Source organism: Anguilla rostrata, chromosome 9 (assembly GCF_018555375.3).
Source record: "Anguilla rostrata isolate EN2019 chromosome 9, ASM1855537v3, whole genome shotgun sequence".
Taxonomy (NCBI): Eukaryota; Metazoa; Chordata; class Actinopteri; order Anguilliformes; family Anguillidae; genus Anguilla; species Anguilla rostrata.
The window spans coordinates 19,728,294-19,748,281 of NC_057941.1; the positions used below are offsets into that span (position 1 = coordinate 19,728,294).

At 41.0% G+C, this 19,988-nt stretch overlaps 1 protein-coding gene across 2 annotated transcripts in view; it reads right to left on the reverse strand.

Moving 5' to 3' along the window:
- Positions 1 to 19,988, reverse strand: part of LOC135263214 (glutamate receptor ionotropic, kainate 4-like) — a 308,654-nt gene that overhangs the window by 70,996 nt on the left and 217,670 nt on the right. For both annotated transcript variants that reach the window (XM_064350945.1, XM_064350944.1), the window contains exons 7-8: positions 18,727 to 18,905; positions 11,454 to 11,507 (exon numbers count right to left, since the gene is read on the reverse strand). In XM_064350945.1, coding sequence (XP_064207015.1) covers positions 11,454 to 11,507; positions 18,727 to 18,905 — 233 coding nt within the window. The remainder of the gene's footprint in view (positions 1 to 11,453; positions 11,508 to 18,726; positions 18,906 to 19,988) is intronic.

Below are 19,988 nucleotides of genomic sequence, written 5' to 3' on the forward strand. Positions count from 1 at the left end.
AGATAAAAATGCACAATTGCTATGTGCACGCATGTCACTTCATTTCACAAGCCAATTTTACATTTGAGAATGTCTTATTGCAAAAAAAATTAAACATGCATACATTGGAAACATTTGGTTTTTATATACAAATTATGAGGTATTTCCATAAAAGGGAAAAAATGTATGCATTTGTAGACAAACAGAGCACATTCATTTAAATGACAAGTTAAGGGATATTTGTTTGTGGGTAGTAAAAGATATTTGTGATGTGTCTCTTATTTATGGATCATAACATGCACATTTGTCTATACTATTGATACTAATCTCTCTCCACAGTATGCAGAGCAGAATAATTGATCCATTGCCTGCACAACAAAAGTTGCAGGATATAGCAGGATGCTACACTTTTCTTCTAAAAGGGTTGGTCTTTTCAGTTCAGTTTCCTCTCGTCTGATCTGTGCACCAGATCTGTGCCAGTTTCACAGATATTCACAGCTGCCAGCTTTGCCTTTGCTTCCAGCTGCGAACAATCCCCCTCTCAGCAGTATACGTCATTTTTGACAGCAATTTACAAACATTACAAGCCTGTTTATTTACATTGATTCCCCCAGCAGATGAATAGCATTCTCTTAATATTCCTAAATGCACATCTTTCATCAGGTCATTGTATAGTCTAAACAGCCACTTCCACTGCCACGTCCTATCTTGTCACATTCAGTTTTTCAACAGCACTTAATGGGCTCCAAGGGGAGTTCTTTGTCAGTAATTTTCCAGGCAATTATCATGGAACAGGAAAATACACTATATTAGCTTGACTATCATTTCATGTTTTCTGTGCAAAATAGTGAGGTTCCAACTATCTGAAAATAAAACCACAGGGAAATAGCTCCATAGGACGTAGCAACCACACATCACAAAACAGATTTATACTACTACTGAAGCAACAGAGAGGTAAAGTGAAGATATCACGACAGGTTATGGGAATTTTTTTCCTTCAGAGTTGACTGGGTTTTGTAAATATGTACACGGTTGACTTGTCAGAGGAGTTTCAATTATTACAAATGTACTGTTCCTTTTTGCAAGTGTGTGGCTGCATAATGGCAAAAAGTAATAAATATCAACATAGCATAATTGTTAGGGAACTGACCATGTAACTCCGTAAGTTTGTTTCCCAGCTGCGGCTTAGCTTAACCTGAATTGCTTCAGCAAAATATACAGCTATATAAATGTATTGCAGGTTAAAAATGCATCCATCAGTCAGAGACAGCACAGAATAGGATGCATGTCTTTAAATGTGTGCAGCCAGCCACTGCTTTTCACACTGCAGACAACTAGCTGAGCTTTACAGTCATGCCTGCCCCATACCTCCTACTCATCTAATGTAGCCACAAGCAGACACCTGCTCAACCAGTGAAGTTCTTATTGAACAATAAGATGGGTAATAATCGGCCTACATGAAAACCTCCGTTCCTGGAGGACGGTATGATCAATAAAGGACACTGGCCTGTAGTCTCTGAAATGCATCACTGCATTGAGGACAAATGCTTTAGGGGTGAAAAAACCTCCCAAACCTGGAAAGGCACTGAATCTCATTTAGCACTGCGATGAGGAAGACAGAGCATGTAGCTGAGGTATGCAAACTGATCCAGTGACATGCTGTTCTTCATTGGAAATGTTTCAGTGCACTTCACCATGTGATTGAAAATATTAATACATGTTCACTGATATTAAATGTGAAAACTGAAGACAATAACAGCAGAGAAATGCTGTGATATGTATTGCATTACCATACCTGTGCACTGTGACATGAAGGTTGTATGACATGATACATATTTTGTAACATGATGCAAACTCTACGGTGATATGCATCATTATCAAATCGTACATGGCAATATCATGATCACAACATAGGCCCAATAAGGGGTTAAAAACAACAGAAAATAGATAAGGTAGATGTACCCAGATTTGAATTATTATTATGTGAATTTGTATCACACATCCAAGTGTATAATAAAAAAAGTGTATAATAACAGCACTCATCAGAAATAATTTGCGATTAATTCTAAGGCATACAAGAGCATTTGTCTCTATCTCAAATGTGGGCAAGATTTTCTTGGTATTAATGTGAAAAAACTTGTTTCTTGTATCATAATGAAATTTATTTTTATTTAACTAATTTACACTGATGCCCTCTTGTTCTGTTTTCAGAACCAGGCTTAAAATAGATCCACTGGTCAACCTTTTAAATCCCTTTAAAAATTACCAAGACTTAAAGTAAATCCTCTGAGTCCCCTTTTACTGAGACTAAATAGATTAAGCGCTTTATGTACTCAGTATAATTTCACATTCTGCCATATATTGAGATATGCTAGCATTTCATGGGTCACATCAATAACTCCACAGACAGTGCAGATCATAAGGCCTCTCAGCACGATTAAGGGGACATTCTCACTCTAACCTCTATGGTGTTTTGTCCTTTATTATATAACAGATGAATTAAGATAGATAACACGTATTATGCTAACACATCATCACTAGATAAATAGCCATAGGAAAGAATAAAAATGTTGCTCAGCAACCTAATCAAAACTGATGTACAACAGAGAATGCATTTCATGTGTTATATAAATGTTAGGAAAAACTATTTGATTTAGACTAATTCTAGACCCTCATATCCAGGTAGAATACATGTGAATATCTCAGGCAGAATGAAAGGTTGTTCCCGCATCTTCAGTAACAAACCTTCAGTAAATTACTAATTGATGAGCTCTTTGAATCAAACAGCACTAAGGTGTAAGATCTGAATATAGACAAGTCACCACAAGCGATGGGAGCTATGAAATATGTATGTCTGCCTCTTGTATTTGCAGCCAGTTTCCTTCAAGACAACTGAAGGTCAGCTTCTGAGCATGAGAAATTAACCTTGACACTACTTTACAGAGGAGAGGGAGGGCATAGAGAGACAGTGAGAGGGGGAGAGATAGAGAGAGCTTTTCATTCAAGGATCATTGTGTACTTCTCTATCAGTTGTGTACTGTGGGTTACAGTCTTTCATTTCATTGCAACCTGCTAGAAATCAATGAAGACATTAAAATTGGCTGTAAAACAATAAAAAAAATATTGCGGCACTTGCACGGAGACTGTCACACAGCCCATAACATTGCACACTTTCAACAGAAAAACACTGAAACCGATATGGGAAATTTTCCCTGACTCTTCGAGAGGTGGTTGAGTTGAACTCACTGGAATGAGTGGGATACTAAAAACTGTGAAAGAAACATACCTTGGAAAAACACCAATAGATAGAACACAGGAACAAATTAAAGTGATTGTTTTTAAAGAACAATAAAGAGAAAGCAAGTAATCCCTTTAAAACCTAGGTCCAGGTATTCTCACACTACCCCATAAGAAAAATGTCTCTTTTTTATGGATAATTACATATAAACATTTTTTTCTAAAGGTATTATCATAATAAACAATCATTAAACAAAATAAGTAAAATGTGTGTTTGGGGAAAATAATAATGTAAATAAGAATGTATTACTCCACCGCACCAAATTTCTCTATCAGGCTACACTAAATGAATCTATTTGATTAATATACTTAATGCAGTATTCTTATAATTAACTCAGCTATTCTCTATTGAAGATCTCATGGGAAGTAGTAAGTAAGTAACGGGGCTTATAAGCAGGGGGTTGCAAGTTCAAATACCAGGTAGAGCACTGCTCTTGGACCCTAGAACAAGGCACTTAACCTGAATCTCATCAGTAATGTGCTGCTGTATAAACAGATTAACAAGTTGAATGTGAATAACCCTGGATAAGCAAACAGATAAGCCTCTATGAGTCACTGCTTAGGCCACAGAAGGTCAAAGAAGCCAGCGGTCATGTTCATCGGGTCAGTCATGTTCATAGCATTCATGTGAGAGTTGGGGGGGGGGGGGCTGGGGGGGAGGAACAGACAGGCCACATAGTGCCTATTCCAGTTTGATGCTATGATGATGGATTATGATAGCCACTAGCCACAAAGATCATCTCTTACATCTTCACGTCACACACAAACTGTATATCTGTATATCTCATAACTGTGGGAGGCAAGGCTAGAAGGTGCATTGGTGGCTTGTGTGTGTATGTCTATGTGTGTGTGGCAAGGGGGGGGGGGCTGTTAGACGAGGACATCGTGGCCATGAAAGTGCTGTCAGCTCTCAGGAGCACATGCGCTGAATCAATAATGACAGGGGCCGTGAGGGATCGACCATCATCTACAACGATCATCCCATAACATGTCAATGTCGCATGATGCCTCAAAGTGAGGATCGCTGGTCTGATGTCCTTCCCCTATTAACCTTCAAATGACGTTAACCCCCACCATCCCACACCCCCACGCTCCCACCCCACCCTGGCGCACGGATGAAGCTTCAGTTTGATAGCATGTGGAAATGGAGGGAAAGAGACCATATACTGCCATGTACAAGTCCACATTCATCAACTGTGGCCATGATGACTGCAAATCCTGATTGAATAAAACTAATTCTATACAAAATAATACAAAATAGAAGATATATGCTATCAGTTAAAATGAAAAGAAATTAAAAATATGTTTTCGTGAAATAAAAAAATGTATTATGTTGTTTTAGTGTAATTAGCCTCCGTGGCATTTAAAATACTGATCCAGAGTGAACTCCTGGGCCACTCAACTTTACCCAGTGGCACTGTATTTCCTGAGGGCTGAAAGCACCAGAGTGACCTCTCCGGTCCTCCCATCTGTCCTCTGTACCCTACCCTCTCCATGAGACAAAACAAGGGAAACATTCCCCTGAGCTGCAGCCAATTAGAGCAGCTCCCACTCTTAACCTGACGGAGCACCAGGGACCAGAGACCCAAGAGCCGGACCCACCCCACTTTACCTCTGCCTGTTTTTTACTCCCCTGTGGTTATCACTCCCCCATGTTAGTCAGGACACGTTAGCGCCTCAATGCTGCCGTCACGGACTCCTGCCAAGCCTGCAGAAACCGGTACGGCCACGCTGCCCGCCGAGCGATCCCATGCCGCCAGGGCAGAAAGCTAAATCGCTCTTTAATGGTACACGGTCCCTCCGGCAAAACAAATGGGGGTGGAGGCACACAAAGAACAGGGCAAGGATATAAAACGAAAGCAGCGAAGCAGACAAGAACGATCAACGAGGCAAGAGCACTTATGTTGTTTTGTTTGGTGTTGGGACTATGGGACCAAGACTCTGTTTCTAGTAAACAGGTGTACATATGTTTTATGTTTTTAAAAAAAAATTGCTTCTGGGAATTTGCACAACATGTGAGAATTCCATTGAGTCAATTTAGAGTGTTGATGGTTTCTAGGTGAAGCTCTGGTTCATTGTGGTTCTTTCTGGTCTCCCACAAGACCTGGGCGTGTCGACAGAGGCCCACCAACCGCTTTTCCCCCTTGCGTCTCGACTCAACAGCAGACCTCACGCCTGAAAGCCAACCAAACGAGGGGAAAGTGCAGTCCTGCCAACCAATGTGCCAGTGAACGGAAATATCCAAACAGCAGATAAGGCAAATGTCAAAACTGCCTGTCGCTTTGGCGCAGACCGCCAACCACAGAAATGATTCTGGAGAACAAATTACACAGGGAAATGCGGTGGCAGGTAATTCATCTGCGGCCGCGTGTGAGATTAGCGCTGGGGCGGACGTACTCCAGGTGCCGGCTGAGACAGCAGGAGCGTGATTGTTCCAGCGGGAGATGAGATAACGCTCCGTGCCTCGGGGAGAGGCAGGCTGCTCGACGGCTCTGACGGAGGGTGGGGGGGGGGGTGGGGTGGGGTTGGGGGTGGGGCCTCACAGGAATGACTTTCAGTCACCGCCATCCTTCCAGTTTACTGGGCTGTTCCGCCAGCTCGGGAAGAAGACAACCGGGAGTCTTCTTCAGGAGCAGGGCAAAGCGAAAGTGAAAGTGTAAGTGGGGTGCCCAGACCCTGGCCCTCTGAACTTCTCCAAGCTCAAGCTCATCCTCTCATTGGGGGCTGCACTTTAGACTCTCTCTTGGAGTTCTCTCTTACAGCCTAACTCTCACTTTTCCCACACAGTTTGGGAGTCTTCTGCCACTTCTGATTTAAAAAAAAATTTATGGCCACTCAATAACGGTATAATCTCAGTACTGATTAATTGGACCATGATGTTGGAAATGCCTTCCTAAATGTATAATTTAGTTGTACCTGTAACACTCCCTTATCTTTCAGTCAGAGAGTGAAGATAATAACACATTATGCATACTGCATGGATGTGTGTATGTAGTGTCATGTGATGCTGCTGAGGAGGCAAAGATCTTACTCGCTGGACACAGGATCCAACGCCTAGTCTCTCGCTTCACATTACCCTGTTGACAGGCATGAGTTATACTCGATATAAATTTCTATATAAAAAAAATGAAATTATCATTTCATTGAAAATGATGTGATGTGACAACACTCACTCTACCTTAAACAACACTCTTGACAGCAGTAAAATCAGAGGAGAATGATGGCATGATGCTGCAGTCATTTCCTGATGAACACTGTCAGGATGAGCTATGATAGTGTGGGAAACAGGGGACAACACAAAGTGAAATGAACTCCTTACTCAAGGCTACACATTTCCACACCAGCAGAAGTGTCCAAGTCTTAAGCCTGATTTATACTTCTGCGTTGAATCTACGCTGTAGGTACGGCGTAGCCGCGTTCCCTGCACTGTCGCCTACGCCGTAGCCTGACGTGCACCTCCCCAGAAATGTAACTACACGTCGCGGCAACGCAACAACAACGCAACACCGCAACAACTGTGATTGGTCCGCTTGGTAGCGTCGCATTTCCTCCTACGCATTGCCAACTAGCGTTTTGGCGGTGTATTGCAGAGTGACGCTGACAGACCAGCGCACAAGTATAAATGCTCACAACGGCGTAGGCCACTTGCGTAGGCTACTGTGTAGGCTCTACGTAGATTCAACGCAGAAGTATAAATCAGGCTTTACTGTATAATACTATGTAATCTTTGTACTCTGTACTCCAGTTCAGATCTACAAATTGTCTGTGCAATGTCCCTTTATTAAAAACACGTGCAGCATTGTAATGATCAGGGAGCCTGGCTTGCAATCAGGTTTGATTGCCAGGTCAACCTTGCAACCTTGAGCAAGGGGCTTGAGCTGAATTATTCCAGTAAATATCTAGCTGTATAAATTAATAGTATGTAAAAACTATAGGCTCTGCAAGTTGCTCTGGATAACAGAATCTATTAAATATCTAAATGCAAATATATAAATTCTGAATGCTGAATAGATATATAAATATCTAAATGCCAATATATACAATTCTGGGTCCATAGAAGCAACATGGATGGTTGTGTTTCCATGGTGATTATGTAGCTGTTACTCACAGGCGAGTGGAATTCTCTCCACCATGCCTTAGGCCTAAACTCAATCTTAGCACAATGTAACAATGTGCATTGTCCTTAAGTTTAGAAACAAATTTGGGCACTTAATTTTCCAAAGCAATTCCAACAGTGGCAGTTCTGGTCATTTCAGTGAATAATGATGTCATGTAGGTATAAAAGAAAATAAAATAAAATACATGCTGAAAGGTTATTCAAAGTTAAGGAGGAAGTACACTTCATTACATTAAATCTTAAATCCTATCCATATAAAACCATGAATTCCAGAGGAAGAACCAGAGGGGAAAAAAAAGAACTGTTTGTGTTTCTTTTCGCGTCTCATTTAGGTGTTTATCCCACTGCTCGCTAATTAGAACAAAAACAGAATTTTCTTCTATATTTAATTGGTCCACAGGATTCTTTCGTGGGGGGAAATAGAACTGCTATAGAATAGAATAGTACTCCCGATTCAGGTGCTCAGCTGACTTTTGTACAAACCTCCAGGCTTTCAGACAGGGACTTCATAAAAGTCCTTCAGAAATTGACTAGAATCTCGAAAACTGGAACTAACTAAGCAAATCTTCTATAATCATTATGTGCTATAATCAGTATATTTCTTAAGTGCTGTTCAGACGAGGAGCTGTTGTGTTTAGCTTCAGGATGACTCAAGATGGTGTCTAAATGGATGTGAAGAGTTCTTATCATAAAGAGTGTGTGGTAATGGACAGATGACCAGAGAAAGCCCATTTACGGCTGTTTCTCATTGTGAATTTGTAATGGTCTGATGCCTGGACGCTACTTGTAAAAACCATATTCATGGAAAACAGCAGTTTGCAAAGGTGTGAGTTAAATATATGCAGTGCCCTTCAGAATTATTATTATCTGAATTAACATAAACCACAAATGCTGAATAAAATTCACATCATCATATGTTTTCTATACTCAGCAATATGAGAAAATTCTATATCTTTGATACGTGTGATACACTAAATGACCATGGGTATCTGGACACCCCTTGGTTCTGGGGCTATTTTTCATGGTTTGGGCTAGGTCCCTAAGTTCCAGTGAAAGAAAATCTTAATGCAGTGACATTTTAAATGATTCTGCGCTTCCAACATTTTGGGGATTGCCCTTTCCTGTTTCAGCATGACAATGCCTCTGGGTACACAGCGAGGTCCACATAAAAATGGCTTTGTTGAGCTCAGTGTGGAAGAACTTGACCGGCCTGCACAGAACCCTGAACTCAACCCCATCCAACACCGCTGGGATCAACTGGAAAGCCAACTGCGAGCCAGGCATAATCGCCCAATCAGTGCCCAACCTCATGAACGCTCTTCTGGCTGAATGGAAGCAAATCCCTGCAGCAATGCTCCAACATCTATTATAATGCCTTCCCAGAAGAGTAGAAGTTGTTATAGCAGCAAAGGGAGGACCAACTCTATATTATGCCCATAATTTTGGATGAGATGTTCGATGTCAGGTGTTTACATACATTTGGCCATGTAGCGCTCAGAAAAGACAAACATGATTTTTTTTTCTAAAAATGGTATGTGTGTCAGTTACTACACCCCTGAATTTTTCAGGCATACTCTCATTGCTGACAAAAAAACCTACAACAGTTTGAAGCACATTTCCAAATTTTGATAGTAATTACAGTTCTTATCAATGGAAAGTGATTTGTTTTGGTTAATGCTCTTCTTTATTCATCAGAGCTTGACATTGGTAAGGCATAATTGCATAGGCTACATCACGTTTCTTACAGGTAAGATCACAAATGCATCAATGAAATGCAACTTTCTGAATTTCTTACAGAATTCCCCAAATTGAGCCGATCTCATCTTAATTCACCATATTATAGTTACCATTTCAGTATATGAACATTAGCACAACATTAGCATAAATAAGTCCAAAGACTGCCATTGATTTGTGAGTGACATTCATGTTAGAAATGAATCAGGGTTGCCAGTTCTGAAGGCCCGGACTAACGCCTGCTCCACAAATTCACAAATAAAGTTGCATACCAGTGATTTAATAATATATCCCCACACTTGCTGCAATGGAAACCACTATCTGTATAAAACCTGACCCGCCACAAGCATCCCAAGACAAGCTCAATTACAAGTTGAGTAACATACAGCTCCAGAGTAAAACACACTTCTCCAATTAAATTTTTAAAATGCAACAGCAATGCTAGGATGACTAAAGGCAATAACTGGGATGGAGCAGGGATGCGGATTTCAAGAGCAGTAATTGCCATTCCTGAGGGGGTGACTTGAGAAATAAATGGAATCAGAAATTTCAGTGCCCGCTGGACAGACAGTGTCGCTCCCTTTCACATGGGGTCTGACGAAACCAGGAAGCAACGAGCTGCTGACGTTTTCTTTGCTAATGAAAGAAAAATGTTCTTTATTTCATCAGACAATTCTTTCATATTGCTGCTGGCAAAAGGACATTACACCAGCAAGGGCAATAGGGGTATTATATTTATTTTAAGGACAAACTAGTACAAAATTTGTAAATGCATTACTTAAATGTTTTTGCAAATTGTGCCTCAATGTTCATTAACTTTCATTTTGATTATTTATTTTTCAGAGAAGCCCCATTTAGCCCTATTTATTTTTGTTATTTATCCAATAAGAAATTTCTAGTATCTGACTTTTCCAGGATTTTAATTTTACAGGAGGCACAGCAGTAATGTGCGAGTGTGGTACAAGTGAGAGAAAATTGCAATCACATAATTTGGTAGTCTAATGGTAGATAATGCCACATATTATTTTGTTTTTTCAAAACAAAAAACAACAAGAACAACAACAATATAATAATAATATATACATATATTACATAGAGTATATGTATATACATATTATTATTATTATTATCATCAATTTTTTTTATTTATTTTAATGTTACCAAGACAATATAATCAATCACTAATCACTTTGGAACAAATTTATGTTCTCTTCATCAAAACATGATGCGTGTGAGATATCTCCCATTCTTATTTATACTGCCATACCAACATGCAAACATCAAGCGAGACATAGCATGCAATAAATAACAAAAAAAAAAAAACTTTAGGCAGAGAGGCAGGTACGTTTAATACTGCATGTCCAATCACACCACCCATGATGTCAGGCATGAGTGAAAAGGCATCTTCACTTGCTGCAGGATCTGACTACCTCCGGATGCGACTACCTCATATTTCTCTATGGAAAATAGCCCTGTTCATTGTGATACAGCGCCGATTTAATGCAGAAAATTATATTTTTATTTAACCGAATCACATTTTCTTTTAAAGTGGAGTGAGTTTGACAGAATCCAAGTCTTTGTATCACCAGAGAACTAAACCATTGAAACCACTCTGGGTGGAATCCTGGAAACAGAGACCCCATCTGCACCCCACCAAATAAAATATTCAGTGTTAATTCAACTCTGAAAGAATTAATATTGAATAGGGATTAGATATATTCTATTAGAGTGAATTGTGATCTATGTCAATTGAACACAGACCAATTTAATTTGCAAAACAGTTCACTGTACCCCACCGTTCAGTCCATACATACTCCTGTAAAATAATCATACATGTGAAGACATCTAATTGAAATTATATTTTTTATGTAAGTAAACATGCACATGTGTCTTTCAAAATATATATTCAATTTCACATACTGTATATTTTTTCCACTATAGATCAAGTATAATGTGCAACAAAGACATAAAATCAGGAAATGTATGGAAGTGACAAATACACAGCCTATTCTGCTGATAGTGAATATTCTAACATATTAAAAAATAAGCCTGATTTCTCAAATTTAGGGGAGGGGGCTGTATTATTTCAACACGTGCTGCTTTTTCTGAAGCTTTGGAACACACAATACAGAGTGGAGAGGGAGGTATGGGGGTAGCGGGTGGGGACTGCGTCACCCTCAGGGGGGTGATATGAACAAATCTATCTGCCAACTCATCAGCTAGCCATTAATCACACCCATATGAATAATCCCAGCTGAGTCATCAATGCAAAACACCGGCAACATCATTAATATCCATTACTGAGCCACAGGCCTCGCCTCCTTACCAGAGTCGTGAATATGTAAGTGTAGTAGACGGAGAGCATCCCCAGCTCCGAGGCCTGAGAGAGACAGAGACAGAGGGGAAAAAAAGGGCAAAGCAACAAGGTCAGAGGTCATACCTGCACCTAGGATATTTTAATTAATTTATTAATTCTATCGATTTCATATCAATATAGCACTGATTTTTACAGTGTGTAGATCAGCTGATGTTCATTAGTGGAAATTAGTGGAGGCTTTGAGGGAACAGATGCACAAGGCTGTCAGTACTCAGCATCAAGACACATTTTGTTTATGTCAAATGATTATTTCATTGGTGGTTAAAAAACAAACAAAAAAAATCTCAACGAGTGTTTTAGTCTCTCAAAATCTTTCTTGCTAAAGTTTCTTGCTAAACAAGAGGTGAGACAGTTTGACTAATTTCTAAAACATTGCACTTGTCAAGTAAACAGTAACTTAAAATACGCTAAATTTCAATTTGAGAGAAAAAATGAGAAGTCTCATTACAAGAACATCTGTTAAGACCAACTTTGTTGCAGTGCATGTGGCTTATAATTACCATAGAATCATCAATAAGTTAGTAAATACAGAATGTAATTTAAAAATGTTATTAAACCTGCTACTCATTCAAAACAACAAATCAGAAAATTAGAAGAGCAATTTAAAAATATTGCACTAGGTCATTGTACATATATCACTTTATTTGCTCTCCCTGTGTTCAGTAAAAAAGAAGCCACTTTACTTGTACTCAGTTGGAAGCAATGTATTTACCGACTGCTTTCTAATGAGCACCAAACAACTAACAGACATGCAATAAAGTTGGACGGAGGAGTCTGAGATCAGTCTGAGAAGGAAATAAAAGTTCAGTGTACATGGTGATATTTTAATTCTTCAGTGATGTTAATCTGGAGTGAAGTCTCACACACTGCCCAAGATTTGTGAATAATATCTGGATTGAATGAAAATATTTTCACATTTTTGCACTGCATTGGCCCAATAATGTGTTCCTGTTTATTTTAAGGGCCACAAAATCAATGGCTCACGTCCTAAGGAACCTCATTAAAGGATAAGTCGGTGAGACGCTATTAAGCATGGCTTAAAGATTGATGCGTTTAATGCTGAAAAACCTTGCTTTTGAATTCTCCCTTGAACATTGTCCTCGATTTATACAGCTTAATAAAATCAAAAAGCACAAATAACAGAACCACAAATATGGCATCAAATGAGCTGTGCGGGAAGTGGCACAATATAAATTCTGTGTGAAGTGAGATGCTGGAGATGGTACTTCTGATGCTGTATTTCTGCTTGCTGCAGCTTGTCTCTGTCTCCACGGAAACCAGTGCCCAGACAATGAGGATATTCACATTCATCCAAATCTACACATATGCATTTGTGCGTGAATTTGCCCTTCTACATGTGAATGAATTGTGAATTGTTATTTTTATGCACGTGTGTAAGTGTGTGCATGCATGTGAGAAGATGTATGTGCATACGCGCAAGCCAGTGTGCTTATGCAAGTTCACGTATGTGTTTGTGTATTTGTCAGCGTATGTCTGTGTATGCATCCGTGTCTATGTGCATGGTTGTGTGTGACTGCACATGTGTGGGCGCCTGTTATATGACCTGAAATTATAAGGATGACTTAATGGAAAACTCGGTTTGCTCACAGCCCCTCCCACTTCGCAACAATTTCCCTCGTTTCAGATGGAAAGATACAGAGAAGTGAAAATGCTGGACCATATCATTAGCCCACACATATTCAAGCTCCATTTACTTTTTCATAAACAGCCTGTCCTCACGCTACACTTTCATTAAAATTTACAGACGTGAAAATTGCAATCGATATCTACATCAATTATACTTAATCATGGCCTCATTTATTCACCGGAATAGTAAAGGTGGCGAGTGATCGATGCACGGATAAAATTTTAAGCTGTGAAGTCCAGGAAGAGTCTGTGAAGTAATTAAAAATGCATAGATGCCCCTTTCTGCTCCCAATCAATATCTGGAGCGGCCCGTCGACCGGTCCCTCTCCAGCCCAATCTTCTGTTCATGAAATGCCAGCCGTTGCACAGAGGCGATCCATTACTTGTTCCAGTCACACGCTGGCCTGGTTATTAATGATGATGGGATCTGGCACTTTCTGCTTTATCTCGCCGTTTTTCTCTACACTCTTTATGCAGCTAGCACATCTGTATGGAATTTTCTGGCAGATGATTTTTTACAGTACACAGTGTAATATGGTGTGAAATCTGCAATGTTGTTCCGATACTCCTCCGCACATCCAGCTAATTAATTTCAACTCCATAATTAACAAGTTTTTTTTCGTCCCCGTCACGGTTCTCCTGAAGTGACTGCGAGCCATACTTGCATACATCCATTTAGCAAGGATTAGATTTGACATTTTTAACTTCGGCTGAATACTTAGATGGCAAACAACACTTGTATTCAGGGTACTGGCCACAGTATCTGACAAGATATTTCTTCAAGGAATTATGCTTTGGGTGTCAAACTGCTGTGTTCACTGTTGGTCAAGTATGAAGAAAGGCCATTCCCCATTAAACATTTAGGAAACATGCTAAGTAAAGTAGCCCCATCCCCACGCATTTTCCTTTTGGGGGGAGGTGTGTGTGGTGGCCAGTTTTCTTTGTTAATGTGAAGTTGTTTCTGCGCAGGGCTGCAATCTTCCTTTTATTTTACCTGTATGTGTTTGTGTTTCACACAGCCCTGCATTTTGGCATTTCATAAGATACATCTGTCACACCAAATAACAGAACTTCTCTCTGATTTGGGCTTGGGCATTTATGTAAACTGACTCACTGGGATGCCTCAAAAAAAGGTATCTACTTCTCTTTGGTCACCATCTGTCACATCAATTTACAAATGATTACTCACAGAACCCTTGTTAGGATCATGAGAGAAGGGCCGTCGAATAAAGCAATGACTTAAGCACCAGATTGTGTCTTCGGTTTAAATTTTTCTTTGGGATCAACTAAAAAGAAGGGCAATAAAGGGCAGGCATGGTTGTCAAGATGTCAACACATTTTCAGTGGTCAGATTTGTGAGGAAAATTGCATTTCTGTGCCATTTTAGCACCATATAAAATTCTGCCTACAGCAAATAATACCAAATGTTTCCTCAAAAAACCTGTTGAACATTATTTTTGTGATTGGAAAATTTATTATAGTTCACATCTTGAACTTAAACTAAACAAAGATTTTTTTACACTGGCAAGCACACCATTTTATTGGATCACTTTCAGGTTGCCATCTAATTTGTGTGATGCCATTTGGCCTAAACATTGTTCAGTGAATTCAGTAAAATACAGAATTGTAAAATAAATAAGGAAAATAAGGAAATAATAAAAATTTGGCAGCAAAACCTGACACACATTGGCATCTTTGGTGGTACTGTAGTAGAAAAACAACAGATACCACTTAATTGAGAAATGTGTTGAACCAAACAAAACTTCAGGACAAAACTAACTGATGTTGTTTTTGCTTTGTTTTATTATGGTAATAACAACTGAACACAATCTAATGTACATGACATCAATATTAAATATAATTTAATATAACAGCAAAATGTAAGCAGGCAACTTGTTCTAATAGAGCAGCCACTGCCCTCTGAGTGATCACAGTTTCTTTGGTAACGCATTAACTGGGGGAAGAAAACAACACTTGACACACTGGCTTAGACTGCTGACTGTTGCAGAGGGGAAACTGGACAGAGATGTGAATCTGTACAGGGTGACGGGAGGGAGAAACTTCACGAATGCCAAAATGGAGTAAGTTACCATGCGATTTCGCTCACTGAGATTGGAACCAATCATCTTTTTGTGTGTTGTGGATTTAGGTTTTGATTGGTTCAGGAATGTCAGTGATTAACAGAGTGTGGCTGCTCAACCCACCCATTATGGAGCCCGTAGGAGGCTCTCCTGGCCACTTACAGACCCTGTGTCATTGTTGACCTCTACGGGGCGCCATGGCTCCAGACCAAATCAGGGGTCACGGAGAAGAGGATCATAAGCTCGTCTTGCGGTGTGTAGGCGGGTACGCAGGCGCAGAGCTCTTATGAGCCCGTCCCCATTCCGTGCGTTTGCCTTCCGTGAGGTCAGCGCGCCTGGCCAGCTGGCCAGGGCACGACGGTCGTTGACAGTGAAATAAAGCTCTCAGAAGTGGCCATTGTGATTTAATTATAGAACAGTGTAATTCGCTAGCCGCGGTAGGATGCAGCGCTGGCAGTGGTCGAAGGTTCCTTAAGAATTTTCGTACTGCAATTGAGCGTGTAATTGAATACTGTGACTCCAGCTGGTGCACAGGCACAGCTGTCTGAACATTGGCAAACAGCTTTAATGAGCTGGGCCAACATCCACATATCCCAGCAAAAAGGGTGCCAGCTCTGCCCCACTCCCTCGGTGAACTGTACCTGCCTTACACCCTCCCCCCTCCCCCCCCCACCTCCAGGAACACAGAGAGGATCCAGAAAAGGGGGAGAGGAAAATAGCACCCAGTCTCTGCAGAGTCATCCCAGGACAAAGAGCAGTTGTCTGTGTTAACAAGTAAACAGGACCACTGGCAGTCCCATGGCAAGGGTCTTATAGCATGACAAGAGTGAGGAAACATGCTGGTCTCCAACAACATGAGTTTCTGCTGAGAACAATGCACACGGAGCAAAAAGCAACAAAGAAAAGATTAGCAGATGCTTTCATTAAAATGGGGAGGAAACACAGAGAATGAAAGCAAGGCACAGGAAAGAGAGAGAGAGGGAGAGAAAGAGAGATGGAAAAAGCTGGAGAAAGTGAGAATGAGAGTGAGAGAGGGAGATGGACAGGATCCTAGAGGTGTAGAACAAAAAGATGTTCAAACCTCAGGACTGATTTCAGTTTGGGTGGCAGGGTGACCCAACACCTCAGTATGCCCTTGTGATGCAAAAACATCAGAAAAAAACAGACAGAATATAAGTACATCACTAACTCGACCGTGGGGTATGGCAAAGTCTGCCTACGGCAGCACACAGAAGGGACAAAGACCTTGATACAGTACAGCACCTACAGTACTGGAGGCCCTTGTAGGAACATTATAGTATATCACCTGGGATATACTATCTAATTTCTGAACAACAATGAGGATACTGATCATGACAATGATAGATGGAGGGTGCTTTCACAAACAGGGCTTCAGAAGTTCAGAGAAGTAAGAGTATTACAAATGATATTGGGACAATGATAACACCAGCGATGGGATAAAGAGCCTGACTCTCCTCCATCTTTTGCACGAGGCATTAAACCAAGGTCCTGACTCCCTGCAGTCATTAACAATTTCACGGCGCTGAGGGGGCTCCTGGCCAAATTCCCAACCTGATGATCTAAATTCATCCCTCCAGTTAAATAAATGGCTCCCTCTGCGCCTCAGGAGGCATTTGAATGACTGACGCAAAATGGCTGCCGTGCTTCGTCCAGGCCAGTGTGGCTCATTAGTAGTGCTTAAGGTGAGTCACCCTCATTTAGAACTGTTTTCCCTCCTTAAAAGGGGAGAAGGACAGTATATATATATATATGCAATTTTTCATTCCATCCTCTACACTTTCTGCAGCATGAGCGGTTGGAGCTGGAACAAAGAGGAGCGACTGGGAGCCAAATGGTAGTCATGGAAATTAATCGTCCTTTTAAATACAGCTCACCAGTGTCAGTGTCGTACGCTGTTCCCTTAGCAATACGTTGAGCCAAAATCACATTGCCTGCTCGACGCGCGGGAGCTAAACAACTTTGAAATTCAGAGTTTCTCGGGCTCGGTAAAGCGAAACCTGTTACGCGCGCACGCAGCTGTGGCCTGCTCAAGTCCTTCCACCGGAGACGAAAAATCAGCCGCAGATCCGCGAGCGAGCCGGCGCTGACGACGGAACCGATCAGCGTCAGTGTCGGTGTCAATTACGAGGGCGATGAAAACGAATGTCTGTCGAACCGCGCCAGCCTCACTTAAAAACGAGCGGCTTCCTTCCCCTTTCATCTGCGGCAAAGTCGCGGACGCGGGTTCCGGAATCTACCGCCTCTGCGAACCTGCCGAACGCACCTACGGCAGGAATTTGAATCCTCACCTCGCCGATCGGCTCCCCTTCAGCGTCGCCCTCGAGGCCACGCCCTGCGCGCGGTAATCAGCCCCTTCCTGGCAGAGCAGGGAGTTAATCGCGCAGCGCTTTCGTCTAGACGAGGCCATATGCTGCCGTGCTCCGTTCCTCGCCACTTCTGCTGCCTCTGCACGCGACCTCCGTAGCGGAGGGCACCGCTTTCTAACGCGGGATGAACCCGCAGTTCCGTCAACACCCTTCTACGTTACGCTGTGCACCGTGACGCTTGTTGGAGGCACGAATGAATGCGCAGCACACTCCATTACGTCCAATTTAAGAGAAGGGACATTTATGAGCTGTGCTGTTCATTATGAGACTTCTATTCAAGTTCACTTGTCAGGGGCATATAGCTGTTTTAATTATTTATTTTTTGCTTTTCTTTTGTCATTAGTTAATTTATCTGTGCATTCATATGCAAATTCCAGCCTTCACAGATAGTCGGTTTTTATATAAATACACTTTTTTTTATTTCCAAGTAGTCAGAGTATATTCTAAATATTTGATGGAATATTACAACATTGTGGAGAATAACATCCTAAAACTTACTGTATCATACTGTGTTTTTTGTGCAAATAACACCCAATAATTGGGTTCAATAAAGTCAAGACAGCTTTTGATACTACTATACAATCACTGAGCACTAAATTATAAGGTATTCACTAAATCTTTTTCAATATATTTTTAATGTATTTGAAAGATTAATACGATTTAAAGTCCCTGAAATATACAATGCTTTTACTTACTGATTTTTAGTTTTGGATTCACCCCTCCTACCATGGGTGAGTTTAACTATTATACACAGTTTCTTAACAGAGTAGGGCACTCAGAATTGCTATACAGCTGAAATGACAGATATCTCCTACTGAAATCTCCTGCCAGACAGGGAAAAGAAATGGAATCATCGGGCTTGAAGAAAAAATAATCCCCTATCAATTCATAGCTTCTATTGAGTTCATTCAGTGGAAGCTATAAATGTGGTCTGTAAACAATCTACTGTGGCTTGCCAGGCAGCTCTTGCTTATTCAGAAAACAACTTGCTTTGGACGTGATGACATGAACCAGACAGGCCCACCCTTTTCAGGACAATGTGGGATTGGAAGACTTTGTCAGGACTCATTGTGTCCAGATGTGATGACATTATCAGGACAGACTCACCCTCTCCAGCATGATGTGGGACATGGTGATGTTGGCATCCACAATGATGGTGGCGGTCTTGTCATCGCGAATCTCCTTGAGGATCGGCGTTGGGTCCTGGCTGTCGTCCAGCATACGCACCGACAGCGTTTCCTTGGAGATGAGGAACTGACGGAGCAATCGCTCCAGGTTCATCAGGCCTGCATTGCAGGGACAAAGGGACAAGAAACACAACTTGGTGTCTGTCTTTGATTGGTGCATGTGGCCTCAAGACTGCCCAATGACCAGAGAACACACCATATGGCTTTCAGATGAACTGAGGGGAAAAGAAAGCAGTTCTTGGTCTGTGGAAAGCACAGCTTCAGCCTGGCTTCAGCAAATACTTTTTACACCAAAATTTACACCACAAAAGCTGAAAATGTCAATTTAATTGAGCCATTTTTTCAGTGTGTAATGTTTTTGGTGGCCGAGGTTGATTTTTTTGATGAGCACCAACTGCTCTTTCTGTGGTACTGGGTATTAAGTGGAGCTATAATATTGTACAGCTGTGAAATAATTAGCAGGTTGTGATAGAGTATTTTGTTGTTTAGTATATCCCTTGTGCACATGTTGTTGAAGCTGAAGTCCTGGAAATAGGATGTGGTCAAATTATGAGGTCAAAAAAGTGCACACGCATGCACACACACACATATGCACACGTGCGCGCACACAAACACACATTAGTGACTTGTTTTAAAAACATGCCACTTCCTTAGGTAAAGTATGACATGAGATATGAAAGCAGGTGTAACACAGTTTGACAGATTAAGCAATCATCAAAATAAACATGAAAGAAACACATCAACGTTCTGTGGAATTCTGCTGCTTGTGTACAAAACAAACTCGTGGAAAAGTGTTCTCCTGCCACTGGAGCGAGGAAAGACAGAAGGCGAATGAGAAAAAACCCACTTGAGTTCTTGGGACTTAAAAAAAAATCTATTTTATATATAGAGAGACATTACTTGCATACACTCACAGGCTGAGACTGAAATGAAACATCATCAATAAACCACAGGATACAGCAAGAACAACAAGACAGCCAATTAAAAAAGTGAGAAAAAAGAATTAACTGCACCGTACAATGCTGATGGTCCTTTTTTTTATCTTTAAAACAACAAGCTTCTAAAAGATTTGAGCCAATTAACCTCAAGACAGGAGGTAATACCAGCAGTTACTTTGTGTTTTTGACTCACTGACCTAAGGTGGATCTTTTCTCTTATTATTTTTCACAGCACAGTTTACCC